Source organism: Scyliorhinus canicula, chromosome 6 (genome assembly GCF_902713615.1).
Source record: "Scyliorhinus canicula chromosome 6, sScyCan1.1, whole genome shotgun sequence".
NCBI classification, from domain to species: domain Eukaryota; kingdom Metazoa; phylum Chordata; class Chondrichthyes; order Carcharhiniformes; family Scyliorhinidae; genus Scyliorhinus; species Scyliorhinus canicula.
Window position 1 is genome coordinate 122007657 of NC_052151.1, and position 15843 is coordinate 122023499.

The window sequence follows — 15843 nt, forward strand, 5'->3', positions numbered from 1 at the left end:
AGAGCAAAGGCAGAGAGGAAAAGGAGAAAACAAAATCTGCTGAATGCTGCCTGTGACCATTGAATGTTCAGAAAACCTCTTGTCATCTGAGAGTGCACTCAGGCCACTCCGCTAGACACCCTAACTGTTTCTTCAAGGGAATATACGTGGCCAATCTCAATCAGGGGCCCACCAGGTGTTGGCACTCCTCAGAAGCACTGCCCCACTACTGAGGATGCAGGGGATCAGCAGAGCTTACCTCAACCAGAAGACACCTTGGAGCCCTCCCTGGTTCTCTGTAATACGAGTCTCCCACTCTCGGATATTGGAGGCCCCAGAGAGCGCCCACCAGGGGCAATGAAGGCCACGGGTCGAGGTAAGCATCTGGCTGCCTCCTCTCTGATGTGTATCCTGGAGAGACATCTAGACGTAGGGATAGTGCTAGGAGGGCACATTGAGGGGGGGGGGGGGGGGGTTGTGTGTGTGGATGGGGGGTAGGTACGGGCTGGGGAGGGGAATGGGGTTGGGTGTGGGGTTTGGCACCATCAGGAGAGTGGGGGCTTGTATTACACAATAAACATCGTTGTGCATAACCAGTATGATGCCTTTGTCACTTTCTTCCCTAATGCGGCTGACCTCCAAACCCTTGGCCCATCTCTCCAGGCATCTCATCCTCCTCATGGCACCCACCCACCCTCCAGACATGGACATGTCTCCTGAGCTGTGTCCATCCCCTGGGTGTTCGGATGATGCATGTATGGTGTCTCCCGCAGTGTTCAGGCAGTGCCTAGGCATTGTGGCCCATCCACGGAAATTCACTTGGGATGTGTGAAGTACTCACTGTGGTGAATGTAACATGGTAATTCACACTGTATCTTTGTAAGCGCAGTAGCGTTACCCGACTACTAGGGAGAGTAGCTCTGGGAATGCTCAGGAGCTTGTACAGGGCTCCACCCTTGGCTCCGCCCACGACTCCTCCCCCTTGTGCTGCTGTATAAATACCCTTGTCCAGAGTCAGCCTGCAGGTCACCGACAGTTAATCAACGGGTAACAGGTTGGCTCTGTAGTAAGTAGATAAAAGCCTATATTCACATCGGAAAACCCGTGTCTGGTGAATTGATGGTTCCATCAATTTAATCTACTTAAGAACAGACAAGATCGATCATGGAATCGGCCCTCAAGCCTGGACGCCTGGAACTCGACCCACAGGATGCAGAGGCTAAAGAAATTTTCTCCCACTGGCTACGGTGCTTTAAGGCCTACCTGGCAGAAGTGAGCACAGCCAAAACAACAGAGGAACAGAAGTTAAGTCTACTGCACGCGAGGGTGAGCCACCGAATCTCTATGCAACTAAACTCGGCCGGTTCATATACTGCAGCGCTAGCGGTACTCGATAATATATATTTAAGGCCCATTAACGAAATTTACGCACACCATGTGTTCATGACTCGCCGCCAGCGGCCTACAGAATCACTCGCCGAATTTTTAAGGGAACTCAATAGTTTGTCAAATGACTGTAACTATCAAGCAGTTACCGCGGCGGAACACAGAGAACTTGCTGTACGCGATGTTTTTGTAGCGGGCCTCAGGTCTAATTATGTGCGCCAACGACTGCTGGAAAAGGGGGCCCAAGACTTAGAAACAACTGTGGAAGCTGCTACCACGATGGAGGTCTCCTTCCGCAGCCTCACCTCGTTCCCCGCGGACCCCGCGACCCAATCATAGGCCCCCGACCAGCGACTCCCCCAGGCCTGTGCTACGCGGCCGCCCAGCCACCATGCTGCCCCAGCCAGCCACTATGCTGCTCCAGCCAGCCACTATGCTGCTCCAGCCTGCCATTTCTGCGGCCAGAATCAGCACCCGCGGCAGCACTGCCCAGCCCGCAACGCGACCTGCAGCAGCTGCGGGCGGAAAGGCCATTACGCAAGAGTGTGCCTCGCTAAAAGGGCCCCAGCTTCCAACTCCCCAGCGGCACAAAGTAATAGCTCCCCACACCCGCAGGCCCGCGGGGCCCGAAATGCTGTGGCCTATGCACCGACTCCGTCCCCTCCCGCCACGTGCGATCCATGGGGGCCGCCATCTTGGCAAACCTCCACCACGCGGCCGGCCACGTGCGACTCATGGGGGCCACCATCTTGGACGCCATCTTCCTCGCCGCCCGCCACGTGCGATCCACGGGCCCGACCTGCATCTCCACGCTCGGACAACTCATCGGAAGAATACGACTATGAACTCAGAGGGCAGTCATCACGGGGCCACTCCAGCACAGCTGATCGAGACGCCGACTACCCGCAACTCAGCGCAGTCACTCTGGACCAATCACGCCCGAAGCATCTGCGAAATTCGATGGCAGAGGTCCAAATCAACGGGTAAAAAACGCCATGCCTCTTCGACTCTGGGAGCACTGAGAGCTTCATACACCCAGACCTGGTAAGATGCTGTTCGCTCCCCGTTTTCCCCGTGCAGCAAACTATCTCGCTCGCTTCAGGCTCCCATTTGGTCCAGATCCAGGGGCGCACCGCCACGACACTCACAATCCGAGGCGCTAGCTACTCAAAATTCAAACTCTACATTTTGCCCGACCTCTGCGCGCCATTCTTATTAGGCCTAGACTTTCAATGTAACCTTAAGAGCCTCACCCTCAGCTTTGGCGGGCCCCTGCCCCCACTCACTATCTGCAGCCTCGCTACGCTGCTAATCCCCCCCCTCCTCTCTTTGCCAATCTCACAAAGGACTGTAAACCCGTAGCCACTCGTAGCAGGCGGTATAGCCTGCAGGATAGGGTATTTATCAGAGCAGAGATCCGAAGGCTTCTCAGTGAGGGGATTATAGAGGCCAGCAATAGTCCCTGGAGAGCTCAGGTGGTGGTCATTAAGACCGGGGAAAAATTCCGCATGGTTGTCGACTATAGTCAGACCATAAATAGATTTACGCTCCTTGACGCGTATATCCCCTCCCCAGGATTGCAGACATGGTAAACCAGATCATCCGATATCGGGTATTTTCCACGGTGGATCTGAAGTCTGCATACCACCAGCTCCCAATCCGCCCGGAGGACCACCACTACACGGCATTCGAGGCCGATGACCGCCTCTTCCATTTCCTCTGGGTCCCTTTCGGTGTCACTAATGGGGTCTCGGTATTACAACGAGCAATGGACCGAATGGTGGACCAGTACGGGCTGCGGGCCACGTTTCCGTACTTGGACAATGTTACCATCTGCGGCTATGACCAGCAGGACCACGACGCCAACCTCCACCGTTTTCTCCAGACGGCCCAGAAACTGAATCTCACGTATAACAAGGAGAAATGCGTTTTCCACACAATCAGACTAGCCATCCTCGTCTATGTCGTGGAAAACGGTGTCCTGGGCCCAGACCCGGACCGCATGCCTCTTAGAACTCCCCCTCCCCCATTGCTCCAAGGCCCTCAAACGGTGCTTGGGCTTCTTCTCCTACTACGCCCAGTGGGTTCCTCAATATGCAGACAAAGCCTACCCACTCTTTCGGGCCACACGATTTCCCCTGTCAGCCGAGGCACCCCAGGCCTTCGACGGCATCAAGGAGGACATCGCCAAAGCGGTCATGTAGGCGGTGGATGAATCCACTCCATTCCAGGTTGAGAGCGACGCCTCAGAGGTCGCTCTGGCAGCCACACTAAATCAGGCAGGGAGACCAGTCGCATTTTTCTCCCGTACCCTCTCCGCTTCAGAACTCCGACACTTCTCAGTCGAGAAAGAAGCACAAGCCATTGTGGAGGCTATTCGTTACTGGAGGCACTACCTCGCAGGTAGGAGGTTCACCCTCATCACCGACCAAAGATCGGTTGCCTTCATGTTTGACAACTCGCAAAGGGGAAAAATTAAAAATGACAAAATTCTGAGGTGGAGGATCGAACTCTCCACCTACAATTACGATATTAAGTATCGACCCGGGAAGCTCAACGAACCTCCGGATGCCCTATCCCGCGGGACATGCGCCAGCGCGCAGATCGACCGATTGAAAGTCATCCACAATGACCTCTGCCACCCGGGGGTCACCCGGCTCGCCCACTACATCAGAGCCCGAAACCTGCCTTTCTCCAACGAGGAGGTAAAAGCGGTCACCAGGACTGCCTGATCTGTGCGGAGTGCAAACCGCACTTCTATAGACCAGACAAGGCCCACCTGGTCAAGGCTTCTAAGCCCTTTGAACGCCTCGCGATTGATTTCAAAGGGCCACTCCCCTCAACTAACAAGAACGTTTACTTTCTAAACGTCTTAGACGAGTTCTCCCATTTCCCATTTGCTATCCCGTGCCCCGACATGACCTCCCACACAGTCATTAGGGTCCTGCATAGCATCTTCACCCTGTTTGGTTTCCCCAGCTACGTATAAAGCGACCGGGGTTCGTCCTTCATGAGCTACGAGCTGCGTCAGTACCTGCACGACAAGGGCATTGCCTCAAGCAGGACTACCAGCTACAACCCCAGGGGGAACGGGCAGGTGGAGAGGGAGAACGCGACGCTCTGGAAGACCGTCCTACTGACCCTCCGGTCTAGAAAGCTCCAAGTCTCCCAGTGGCAGGAGGTCCTCCCAGACGCGCATCACGCTATTAGGTCCCTTTTGTGCACAGCGACCAATCAGACCCCTCACGAGAGGCTCTTCATTTTTTCCAGGGGCACTACCACGGGGGTCTCACTTCCGGCATGGCTGAGGACACCGGGCCTCGTACTTCTGAGGAAACACGTCAGGGCACACAAAACCGACCCCCTTGTTGAAAAGGTGCGCCTGCTCCACTCCAACCCCCAGTACGCCTTCGTCGAGTTCCCTGACGGCCGTCAGGACACAGTATCCCTCCGGGATCTGGCACCCGCCGGATCCAGCGCCCCCTCTACCCCCACAGAAGGACCTCTCACCCTACACCCCATGCTGTCGCCCCCTCGCGCTCCCGAGCCCACGAGCTCGCTCCACCAGTTCTGCGCACCCGCGCCGGCCAGCCCCCAGCGCCCCCAGTCCCCGGTCGAACCAGGAGAGTACGAAGCTCGGATACAACCCTCCCTGGAGTCCGCCATCGTACCCCAGCACACAACACCCATCCAGCCACCGCAAGAGGCTGCAACCCCGGTGCAGACAGCGGACAGTTCGACCACCGGATAGACTGACTTTATAGACCACCACCCCTGCCGGACTTGATTTTTTTGCAGCGGGTGAATGTGGTGAATGTAACATGGTAATTCACACTGTATCTTTGTTAGCACAGTAGCGTTATCCGACCACTAGGGGGAGTAGCTCTGGGAATGCTCAGGAGCTTTACAGGACTCCATCCTTGGCTCCGCCCACGACTCCTTCCCCTTGTGCTGCTGTATAAAGACCCTTGTCCAGAGTCAGCCTGCAGTTCACCGAGAGTTCATCAACGGGTAACAGGCTGTCTCTGTAGTAAGTAGATTAAAGCCTATATTCATATCGGAAAACACGTGTCTGGTGAATTGATGGTTCCATCACTCACTTAACCATGATTGCCAATTATTTATTATCAACAGGCTTTCGCTGCAAGGCCAGAGGCCTTGGCAGTCTGTGGATGTTATGGGTGGTTGGTGGGGCAGACGGGCAGGGACAAGGATTGCCCAAGGAACAGGAACACAAGATCCAGGGATTGGCATCGTGGTGCCATGCGCGGTTTCTCCCCCTGCCTACCCAACCGTCCCATGGCGGCCCACCCCTGCGGGGGTGGTCTCCCATCCCCAGCCGAGGGTCTCCCCCCCAGCCGAGGATCCTCCACTCTCACCGGGCACAGGGTCGGCAATTCCAACTTCCCCAGGCTCTTTGTCTCTGAGCAAAGATTGCTACACACCTCCTCGGCTCCCCACAGAACCTCTTCCGCCAGGAGAACTAAAGGAGAACTAATCGGCGCCAGCACGACCACTTGCTGAGGAGGCCACTGAATGACGGGAGCCCGTTGGAGATGGGGTGGCTCTCGTTAATTGTATGGAAATAGGGCTTAAGTGGCGAGATCCCAATTTTGCCTATGGGAGCGGGTCGGTTGCATGGCAAACTGTTTGGCGCTCGCGCGGTTCTCATTCTTGGCCCCACCCGCTATTCACCGGCCTCGTTTCACTTGAACGAGAGTGCAGTGCGGCCTGAGAATCAAGTCCCTCGCCTCCCAAATGGAGAATCCTACTCCATATCAGATCAGCAGAGTTTGTTCCCCAATGTTAGAGAGAACTGGAAATAGGATCAGATATATACTGTAGTTGAGGGGGAGGGAGTCGTTGAGGCTGGGTAAAGGGCCAGCAGTAGGTGGAGGTTGACAAAGATGTCATGGCCAGAAAGACAAAGCAAATGTATATGGAGGTAAACATAGCTACGAAGCCTGATCATATAAATCAGATCCTATTTCCAATCCTCTGCAGCTTTGAAAAAGTCAGCCAGGCTCGAAACAATAGCTCCCGTCTCTCTCCACAGATGCTCTCAGACCTGCTGAGATTGTCCAATATTTTCTATTTTTGTTTCAGATTCTAGCATCCGCAGTAATTTGCATTTATCTCTGGCTGCTGTGGTGGGCTTTGTACTCCAGTTTCCAAATTATTAGTCCAGACTTCTGGATTACGAGTCCAGTGACATAAAGACTATGTTACGCCTTGAAACCCGAAGGGTGGTTTCGTGCAAACTATTGTTTTCACAAAACTGAAGGTGCAGTGGTGCAAACTGTCCAGAAACATGAGGTGATTTACACATTAATGATAGTGAGCATCAATAAACTCCCTGTTTACTTTAACAGCAAAACCACTTATTCTTCAGGCCTTAGATAACACATCCTGGGTGAAAAATAAAAGGCAGATGATGATGTGGTTTCAGTGTGTAGCAGTGTGCTCCAGCAACTTGCTGCAGCCTTTTTTACAGCACCTGACAAACAGCTGACCAGGAAGACACCGCCATCTCCAAATTCCCTTCCAATTCATACATCAGCCTGACTCAAAACTTTGTTCCTTCATGGTCATTGGGTCAAAATCCTGGAATTCCTTCCTAAAAGCACTGTGGATGCACCTATAGAGGCCCAAGAATATGGCTCACCAGTATCTTCTCAAGGGTAATTAGGGTTGGTCAATACATTTGCAAGCCTTGCACGACCTCCACATCCCATGAATGAATAAATATGTATAAAAAAGATTCTGCTTCAAAATGCCTTCATCCCAATTTACTACTGATGATGAATGACACATTACTTAAATAAAAATGAAAGGAAATAAAGATAGTACAGTTAATACTAATTTCTTGTAATTCACCCCAAGATAGTCTGTGTTGTTGAAAGACACACAGGAGTAAATTTTCCAATCCCGCTCACCGCGGAAATTGTTGTGGATGGGACGAACAATTTAATGGACCATTAATAGGTCTGTTGACCTCAGGCAGGAAGGAATCAGAAAATCCTGCCCACTGAAATAAAATTATGATGGGTGTGGGAACGTAATGCTTATGAATAAAGTATCAGGTATCAATATGCTTCTCTTTACATGTAAGCTAATTTGGTAACCCCAAATATGAGCCTTTCAATATTTCCTTACTCTGTTGGCCAATAAAATGCAACAATCAGCTCCTTACTCTCAGGGTCAGGAACCTTATTGTTCAGTGCATTTTCTATGCCTGTTTTTAACAAGGAAAATATACAATGCTTATGTTTTTAATTATTCTTTTTGAAAGTTTGACTCGATTGAATTACCCTTTCTCCTTGACGTGTTCTTTTTAGTGAGAGCACTAATTTATTGCCAATTTGGGCCAATTTTTGGGCAGGTTTCTTTTCTCCTGTCGGCAGGTTTGCCTGAAGGAACTGATCTTTAAGGTACAGAGACAACAGATTTTCATCTCATCAGTCTGGGTGGATGTGAATTGATGCTTAAGGACATGTTTTGTGCCACTTTGATCCTCTCAGTTGCGTTTATATATAAATACATCTAAACACAACAATAATCTTTTTGAAACAGGGAATTTGTATTCGCAAATAGTTTATATTTGTTTTGTTTTATTTATACTGCATGATAGGAGTGGTAATTCCATATTGCGGATGCTCCAGACAGCCTGAAACAGCTGCAATGTGGCTCAATTTGACAAGATTTTTGTAATGGTGCAGATACTAAATGGCACATTTTGTGGCCTCAGTACTTAATCGGTATCAACAGCATGCCGTGAGCTTTTTGTTTTCCTTAATCAGGAAGACGGGGATGCTTAGCTCAGTTGGCTAGATGGCTAGCCTGTGGTTCGGAATAACGGCAACAGTCCAAATTCGATTCTGGATCGAGCCTAGGTGAATTTGGGACCTGCCTCTTTGTCCGGTAAACCACCATTGACAAAACCACCAAGAAAATAGCTCAGGATGAAGCACCAGTAGACATTGAGCCAAGGACCTACCTTTGTCAAAAGCACTCATACCATGCAAACCAGGAAGGGGATGACTGTTAGACCTATGGGCCTTGTCCCTCATTTACTATGAATGATATGATGGAATACTCAGGGACAGAGCTGTCTTAAAGATTGGGGGAAGTGATTAGGCTTTTCCTTGATGCTTAATATTACCTGGCATGTATATGCTGTAAATGTTACTTGCTACTTGTCAATCCAGGCCAGGCAGTTGTGGAAAACTGACAGAAAGCTGGAAACCAGACTAACAGAAAGTGACAAGGAGCCCGGGATTCAATTTGTGCTCACAGAAATAGTGGCCTCAATTTTCATTAAGTTGAATTGACTCGTAAGTCCTTTAAAAATGGCGCGCGGGTCCCAATTTTGGGATTTACGACCTCATTCCCAGAATGTGAGATTTTTAAAAGGTGCGGGCTGCTTCCTGTCAGAATCCCTCATCCGACACTTGTGACCTGGCTTACTCCATTGTGGAAAAAGGCATCTCCTCCGCAATTTTCATGTAGCCGGGTCAGGTTCTTAAAGAGTCTTGATTCAGGGCCCCTTAGAGGTATTGTGAACCCTAGTCTGCATGAGAGGAACTTTTAAAAAGTAGTTTGAAATATCTCCCTCATGCTCTCTATGCCAAGCTCTGCTCTTCCACTCTCACTGCCACCAATACCAAGTCCCCGATATCAAGCTATGTCACTTCCATGGCTATTGACCAACTGTACACTTTCGAGAACCAATGAATCTTATAATGTAAATTGGAATGTGTAAAATAAAACCCTGAAAGGAAGTCATTCATTGAGAACTTTCTCCTATGTTTGACAAAAAAGTCTAAAGTACAAGCTACTAAAAGTGTCAATCATCCAGGTCATTTAGAATTTTTAAAACCACAAAAACCTTGAAATCCATAACTTCTGTCAACTAACATTGTGATATTAACTGCATGATTAGCTGAGGGCAGTGGCAGCTATTATAATAATGGAACAGCTACTCCCATAAAGAAATAATTGATTGACAATTCAGGCTCTCTGATCTCTGCTGTCACTTTCACACAATATTTGTTTGCACAAGTTAAGTCACTTCAGGAGTGTGTGGTTTGTGTTTTCTGAGACTTCAAACGGCCTGCATGATTGACACTTTTAATAGCCTGTACTTGAAACATCGGAAAAAGTACTCAATGAATGATTTATTTGCAAGGGTTTACTAATGACCTACTTTACACTAAAGAGTTCATTGGTTCGAGAAAGTGCATAGTGGGAATGGACATGTAAATGCCATAGCTTAGCACAGGAGGCATGAAAGGCCATAGGGGATGGTGGAAGGGAAGAGCTTGGCTGAGGAGGTACTGACAATGGGTGATAAGGTAGAGCTTGGAACAGGGGGCATGAGGAGCAGTAAGAGTTTGGGTGGCCAAGTGGGGAAAATGGCATACGGGATATGAGACCATGAGGGTTGGTTGGGGGGGGGGGGGGGGGGGGGGGCATGAGATGGCATGGATGGGGAATATTTGGAACATTGTCAAGGTGTGAGGGGTGAAGGATTGAGGACTCTTGTGTTTTTATTTTAACTGAAACATAAAATTGTACCGAGGAAGACCTTTTCAGCAGCCTGCCTCCACACCTGACAGTTCCTGTGGCTGCTTCCGCACTTCTTCCTGGGTGGACTGGGCCGGTTCCAGCTCACCCCCCCCACCCCCCCGCCATTCCGAAGCCTGTCCGGCTACACAGAGGGAGAATTAAGAATGTCAAAATTACCTAATAGCACATCTTTCGGGACTAGTGTGAGGAAACTGGAACACCTGGAGGAAACCCATGCAGACATGGGAGAACGTGTGCAGACTCCACACAGACAGTGATCCAAGCTGGGAATCGAACCTTGGACCCTGGCGCTGAGAAGCCATAGTGCTAACCACTGAAGCGTAATTAAACAAAATATTGAAAGAGAGCAAGGAGGGGTGTGGTGCGGTTATAAGGAAGAATGATTAATGGATTGGTCAAGCAAGTAGAATTTTAAGGAGGATCTAAAAGGCGAGAGGTGGCGAGGTAAGGTTTAGACAAGGAATTCCTGGATGTAAGGGTAGAAATCACAGCCATCATTGGTACAGCAAAGGGAGATGAGGATGTACAAGAAGTCCAAGCTGTAAGTGTGCAACATTTTGAAGGGTTGTAGGGAAAGAGCAAAGTTAGGAAGGGGCAAAGCCATAAATGCATTTGAATATGAGGATAAAAATAATAAATTAAAATGTTAGGTAGGGGTGGGATGGGGTTGGCAGACAATGCAGTTCAGTAAGGATGGGAGTGATGGGTGAGCGGGACTTGGTATTTATTAGGAGACAGGAAGAGTTTTGAATGAGCTAGATTTTTTTGCAGGGTGGAGGTTGGATGGCTAGCCAGGATGATCCCAGCATAGGAAGGCTCAGCCACTATCTACATAAATGATCGTACAAAGGCAGCCAGAGGCTCCACCTCTCAGGAGACCAAATGGAAATTCAGAACAGAGTTTTCTCAAACACATTATTTTGTAGGGCTCGTGACTTACCTCATTGCTTGACAGCACAGTGTCTTCATCTAAGCTGAGCACAGCATCTGTCTGGATGACATTATATGGGAAGAAACGGCTGCTCATAGTCTGTAAAAATACAAAAACTGTAAGTTTTATAGCCTCTGCAACTTTCATACCATCCAGAATTCATGTTTTAATTAATCCTTCCTAAAGAATGTCTTTGTAACATATGTTTGTAGTTGAACAATTTGATTTCTGCCGCTATTCTGTTTTATTTCACCTAAAATACCAGTTTCTTTCAATGTGATATTCTATAAGTTTGTGAAACATTTCTCATACCTGGGGAGCCACCCCTCACCTTAAGCTGACATTGATGCGGAGATCCAACATTGCATCCAATCCACAAGTGCCACCTTTGGATGGTTAAAGACGAGACATCGACAACCGTAATATCTGGGCTGACACCAAGATCCCCCTGTACAAGACAGTCGTTCACCCAACTCTTCTATACGAATCAGAAATTGGGACTACGTACAGCTGTCATCTCAAGGCCCTGGAAATGTATCATCAATGCTGTCTGAAACGGATTCTCCTCATCAGCTGGAGGACAGACATACTAATATCTGCGTCTTTTAAGGAGCCAAGAGAACCAGCATCGAGGCCATGATCATCTAAAACCAACTCGGCTGGGCCGGCCAGAGTCTCGACTGCCAAAGCAAATATTCTTTGCCTAGATCAAAGAAGGCTTCCAAACAAAAGGAGGACAAAGGAAGTGCTTCAAAGGCTTACCTCAAGAAATGCAACATTTTTTTTTTTTTAAATTTAGATTACCCAATTATTTTTTCTATTAAGGGGCAATTTAGCGTGGCCAATCCACCTACCCTGCACATTTTTGGGTTGTGGGGGCGAAACCCACGCAGACACGGGGAGAATGTGCAAACTCCACACGGACAGTGACCCAGAGCCGGGATCGAACCTGGGACCTCAGCGCCGTGAGGCGGTTATGCTAACCACTAGGCCACCGTGCTGCCCTAAGAAATGCAACATAGATGTCAATGTCTGGAAGACCCTTGCTCAGAAAAGACCTACTTGGAAGAACCTCCTGATTGAAGGGACATAACTAGTTAAGAACACCCTACAGCAAGAGGAAATATGGCAAAGGAGCCTGAGAAAGGAATATCGGAGACCGGAGATCTCTAGTCCAAGGACCAATCCCACCTCCTGGAAACACCTGCAAAGTGTGAGGTCGGAGGTATGGCTCTAGGATCAGGCTCATCAGCTATGCAAGGACTCCCAGAAGCCATGACCAACGACATGGAGTTTGTTCGCTGGCCAATCATACTCATTACCGAGTGATCGCCAAAGAAAATTCTACAAGTGAGATGTTGTAACACTGCTACTATTCAGTACGTTACTGCTATCTTTTGTGAAGTAAAACAACAATGAGTAAATTTCAAGCACAATTTCACAATACTCGGTACTCAGTTCTTGAACAACTGAATAAGGCAGCTAGAATGGTAATGAAGTTCATAATATAATTTACTCTTCCTGCTTCTGCCTACTGTCATGTGACCTGAGGATCTTCTTTAGTGTGGCCCAAGTTTTTATCAACTTTCGGTAGGAATCTATTTATAATATGAAAAATGGGGACCCAATAATAATAATAACAATAATCTTTATTATTGTCACAAGTAGGCTTACATTAACATTGCAATGAAGTTACTGTGAAAAGCCCCTAGTCGCCACATTCTGGCACCTGTTTGGGTACACAGAGGGAGAATTCAGAATGTCCACATTATCTAACAGCACGTATTTCAGGACTTGTAGCATGAAACCGGAGCACCCGGAGGAAGCCCACGCAGACACAGGAAGAACGTGCAGACTCCGCACAGTGACCCAAGAAGGAATCGAACCAGGGACCCTGGAGCTGTGAAGCAACAGTGCTAACCACTGTGCTAGCGTTCCTGCTTTGAAAACAATTTTTAAGCTGCCAATGGATAAAGTGTGCATTGCACACATTGCTCACTGGTAATACCTATTAAGTAGTTTAACTATTTGTCCTTAAAGGGGCAGCTTCCGGTCACTTCGAAAACAGGTTATGAAGGCTTTTTCTCAAAAAAAGAAATTGTGGAGCTAGAAGAAGCATTCAGGATGTACCTGCAGAATTCTTCTGGCCCACTGCTGGCCTATTAGCTTTTCACCCAAGAGGATTACATTATTTATTTCACAGCCGACTTCTAGTTTGGCTTCAAGAAGGAACTGCTGAGATTTTAGCCCTGCTGACTGGCAAGCTAGCTATGTGTCTTGGTTCTTCAATCGCGGCTTGCCAGCTTGAAATAAATTAGGCTTATCCTTTGAGATGGCTTGAGCTGATTGTCAAGGTCTTGTAGTCACGTGACAACCTGAAAATGGCAGTGTCACATGTCAGCTCCTTAAAAGTACTACTTGTCCACAGCTATGTAAACAAAATCGAAATACCCGGTGTACTTAAACAAATATTGTGTGCACTACAAAAAAAATAGAATGCAGGTGGCTGCATGATTGTTTCACTGACTAAACTCATAAGCCTCACCTACCACCACCACCCCCCCCCCCCCCCCACCTAAACCTCACCATGACTTTTAACCCAATTAAATGACATTCGGCGTTGCTATAGTCTGATTGCCTGAAATTATAATTGACACAGGGGCTGGTTTAGCACACTGGGCTAAATCACTGGCTTTTGAAGCAGACCAAGGCAGGCCAGCAGCACGGTTCAATTCCCGTAGCAGCCTCCCCGAACAGGCGCCGGAATGTGGCGATTAGGGGCTTTTCACAGTAACTTCTTTTGAAGCCTACTTGTGACAATAAGCGATTTTCATTTCTCATTTCATTTCATTTCACTACCAATGCATGGATTTCCATGCCAGGAGTGCTAAACAGGGAGAATCACCTGTTGTCAATAAAGGAGTGAAATACCTAATTGAATCAGAATGTGTGAAAACAGGCTTTATATAAAAATGATTTTTAATTTTCTGTCTGGGAACGCCAAACTAAATTTTAGAAAAAGACTAAAATGACATTCCAGTGACTTGGGATCACAATGAAGATGGCTACACATTTGCATTACTGTAGTTTCTGCAATCCAAAACTACTGAAATGGATACAACCTGTCTGCAAAGCAGCACTAGGGACAATGGCTTCAATGGAGGATAAATGGAGGCCATCTACTACCCCAGTCGCAAAACATCTAGACAATCACCTGCATAGCCAGCTGGGTTGAGACCAACCATTAGACATAATCACTTTGTTAATGAGCTGAAAGAGGAATACACAGCCATGATCTAATCAAGGTAACAGGAATACTCCAGTGATTACCATATTTGGGTCACTGGGCAGTTGGAGAAGTAAGTCATATGACAAGCATTTGTGTATTTTAAACCCTGCTTTCTCTGCGGAACTGGCCATGTAACTGGGATACAGAAGCAACAAAGCCCGAGTGGGTTTCTTCCCCCTCTCTCCATTCATCTTGCAAGTTGAACCTTGTCTGCTGATTCTGAATATCCAGGTGCTGCAGACAGAAATCTTAAAAAGAACTCAACACTGCACTGTTGTTTCCTGAAGAACAGACAAATCATTCATCAGGAGCTTTAAGCAGCCTTGATGCTGAAAGCAGCAGGGCCATCATAATCAGCCTAAGGTCAGGGAAGTCCCCAACACTGTTGGTGAGGTTTTAAACTAATGTGGCAGGGGGATGGGAACCAGATTAGGAAGTTAGAGATCAGTAAAGAGGCAGCAACTAAAGCCAGTAAGGTACCAGATAATAAACTCAATGTGACTAAGAAGAAGAGTAGACAGGGAAGTGATGATGAATCGCAAAGGGACAGGTGGTCTGAGGTGCATTTGTTTTAATGCAAGAAGTGTAGCAGGTAAAGCAGATGAACTTAGGGCTTGGATCAGTACCTGGGAATATGATGTTATTGGTATTACTGAGACTTGGTTGAGGGAAGGGCAAGACTGGCAACTAAATATCCCAGGGTATAGATGATTCAGGAGGGATAGAGAGGGAGGTAAAAGGGGTGGAGGAGTTGTATTACTAGTCAGAGATTATATCACAGCTGTGTTTAAGGAGGGCCGATGGAGGATTCGAGCACTGAGGCAATATGGATAGAGCTAAGAAATAGGAAAGGTGCAGTAACATTGTTGGGACTTTACTACAGGCCTCCCAAAAGCGAGCGTGAAGTAGAGGTACAAATATGTAGACATATTATAGAACAATGTAGGAGCTATAGGGTGGTTGTGATGGGAGATTTTAACTTCCCCAACATTGAATGGGACTCATGTAGTGTTGGAGATGTAGATGGAGCAGAATTTGTAAGGAGCATCCAGGAGAGTTATTTTTAGAGCAGTATGTAAATAGTCCAACTCGGGAAGGGGCCATACTGGACCTGGTATTGGGGAATGATCCCGGCCAGGTGGTTGAAGTTTCAGTCGGTGATTACTTTGGGAATAGCGATCACAATTCCGTAAGTTTTGGAATACTCATGGACAAAGACGAGAGTGGTCCTAAAGGAAGAGTGCTAAATTGGGGAAAGGCCAAGTGTAACAAAATTCAGCAGGAGCTAGGGAATGTGGATTGGGAGCAGTTGTTTCAGGGTAAATCCACATTTGAAATGTGGGAGTTTTTTAAGGAAAGGTTGATTAGAGTGCAGGACAGACATGTCCCTGTGAAAATTAGAGATAGAAATGGCAAGATTAGGGAACCATGGATGACGGGTGGGAATTGTGAGACTAGCTAAGATGAAAAAGGAAGCATACATAAGATCGAGGCGACTCAAAACTGATGAAGCTTTGGAGGAATATCGGGAAAGTAGGCCAAATCTCGAACGCACAATAAAGAGAGCTAAAAGGGGTCATGAAATATCTTTGGCTAACAGGGTTAAGGAAAATCCCAAAGCCTTTTATTTGTATATAAGGAGCAAGAAGGTAACTAGAGAAAGGATTGG

At 47.8% G+C, this 15843-nt stretch overlaps 1 protein-coding gene across 1 annotated transcript in view; it reads right to left on the reverse strand.

Annotated features, from left to right (window-relative positions):
- The window catches only part of LOC119967469 (exostosin-1-like), an 822909-nt gene that overhangs the window by 72758 nt on the left and 734308 nt on the right, over positions 1-15843 (reverse strand). Inside the window, exon 9 of the mRNA XM_038800037.1 lies at positions 10895-10984. Within this exon, the coding sequence (XP_038655965.1) occupies positions 10895-10984 (90 nt within the window). The remainder of the gene's footprint in view (positions 1-10894; positions 10985-15843) is intronic.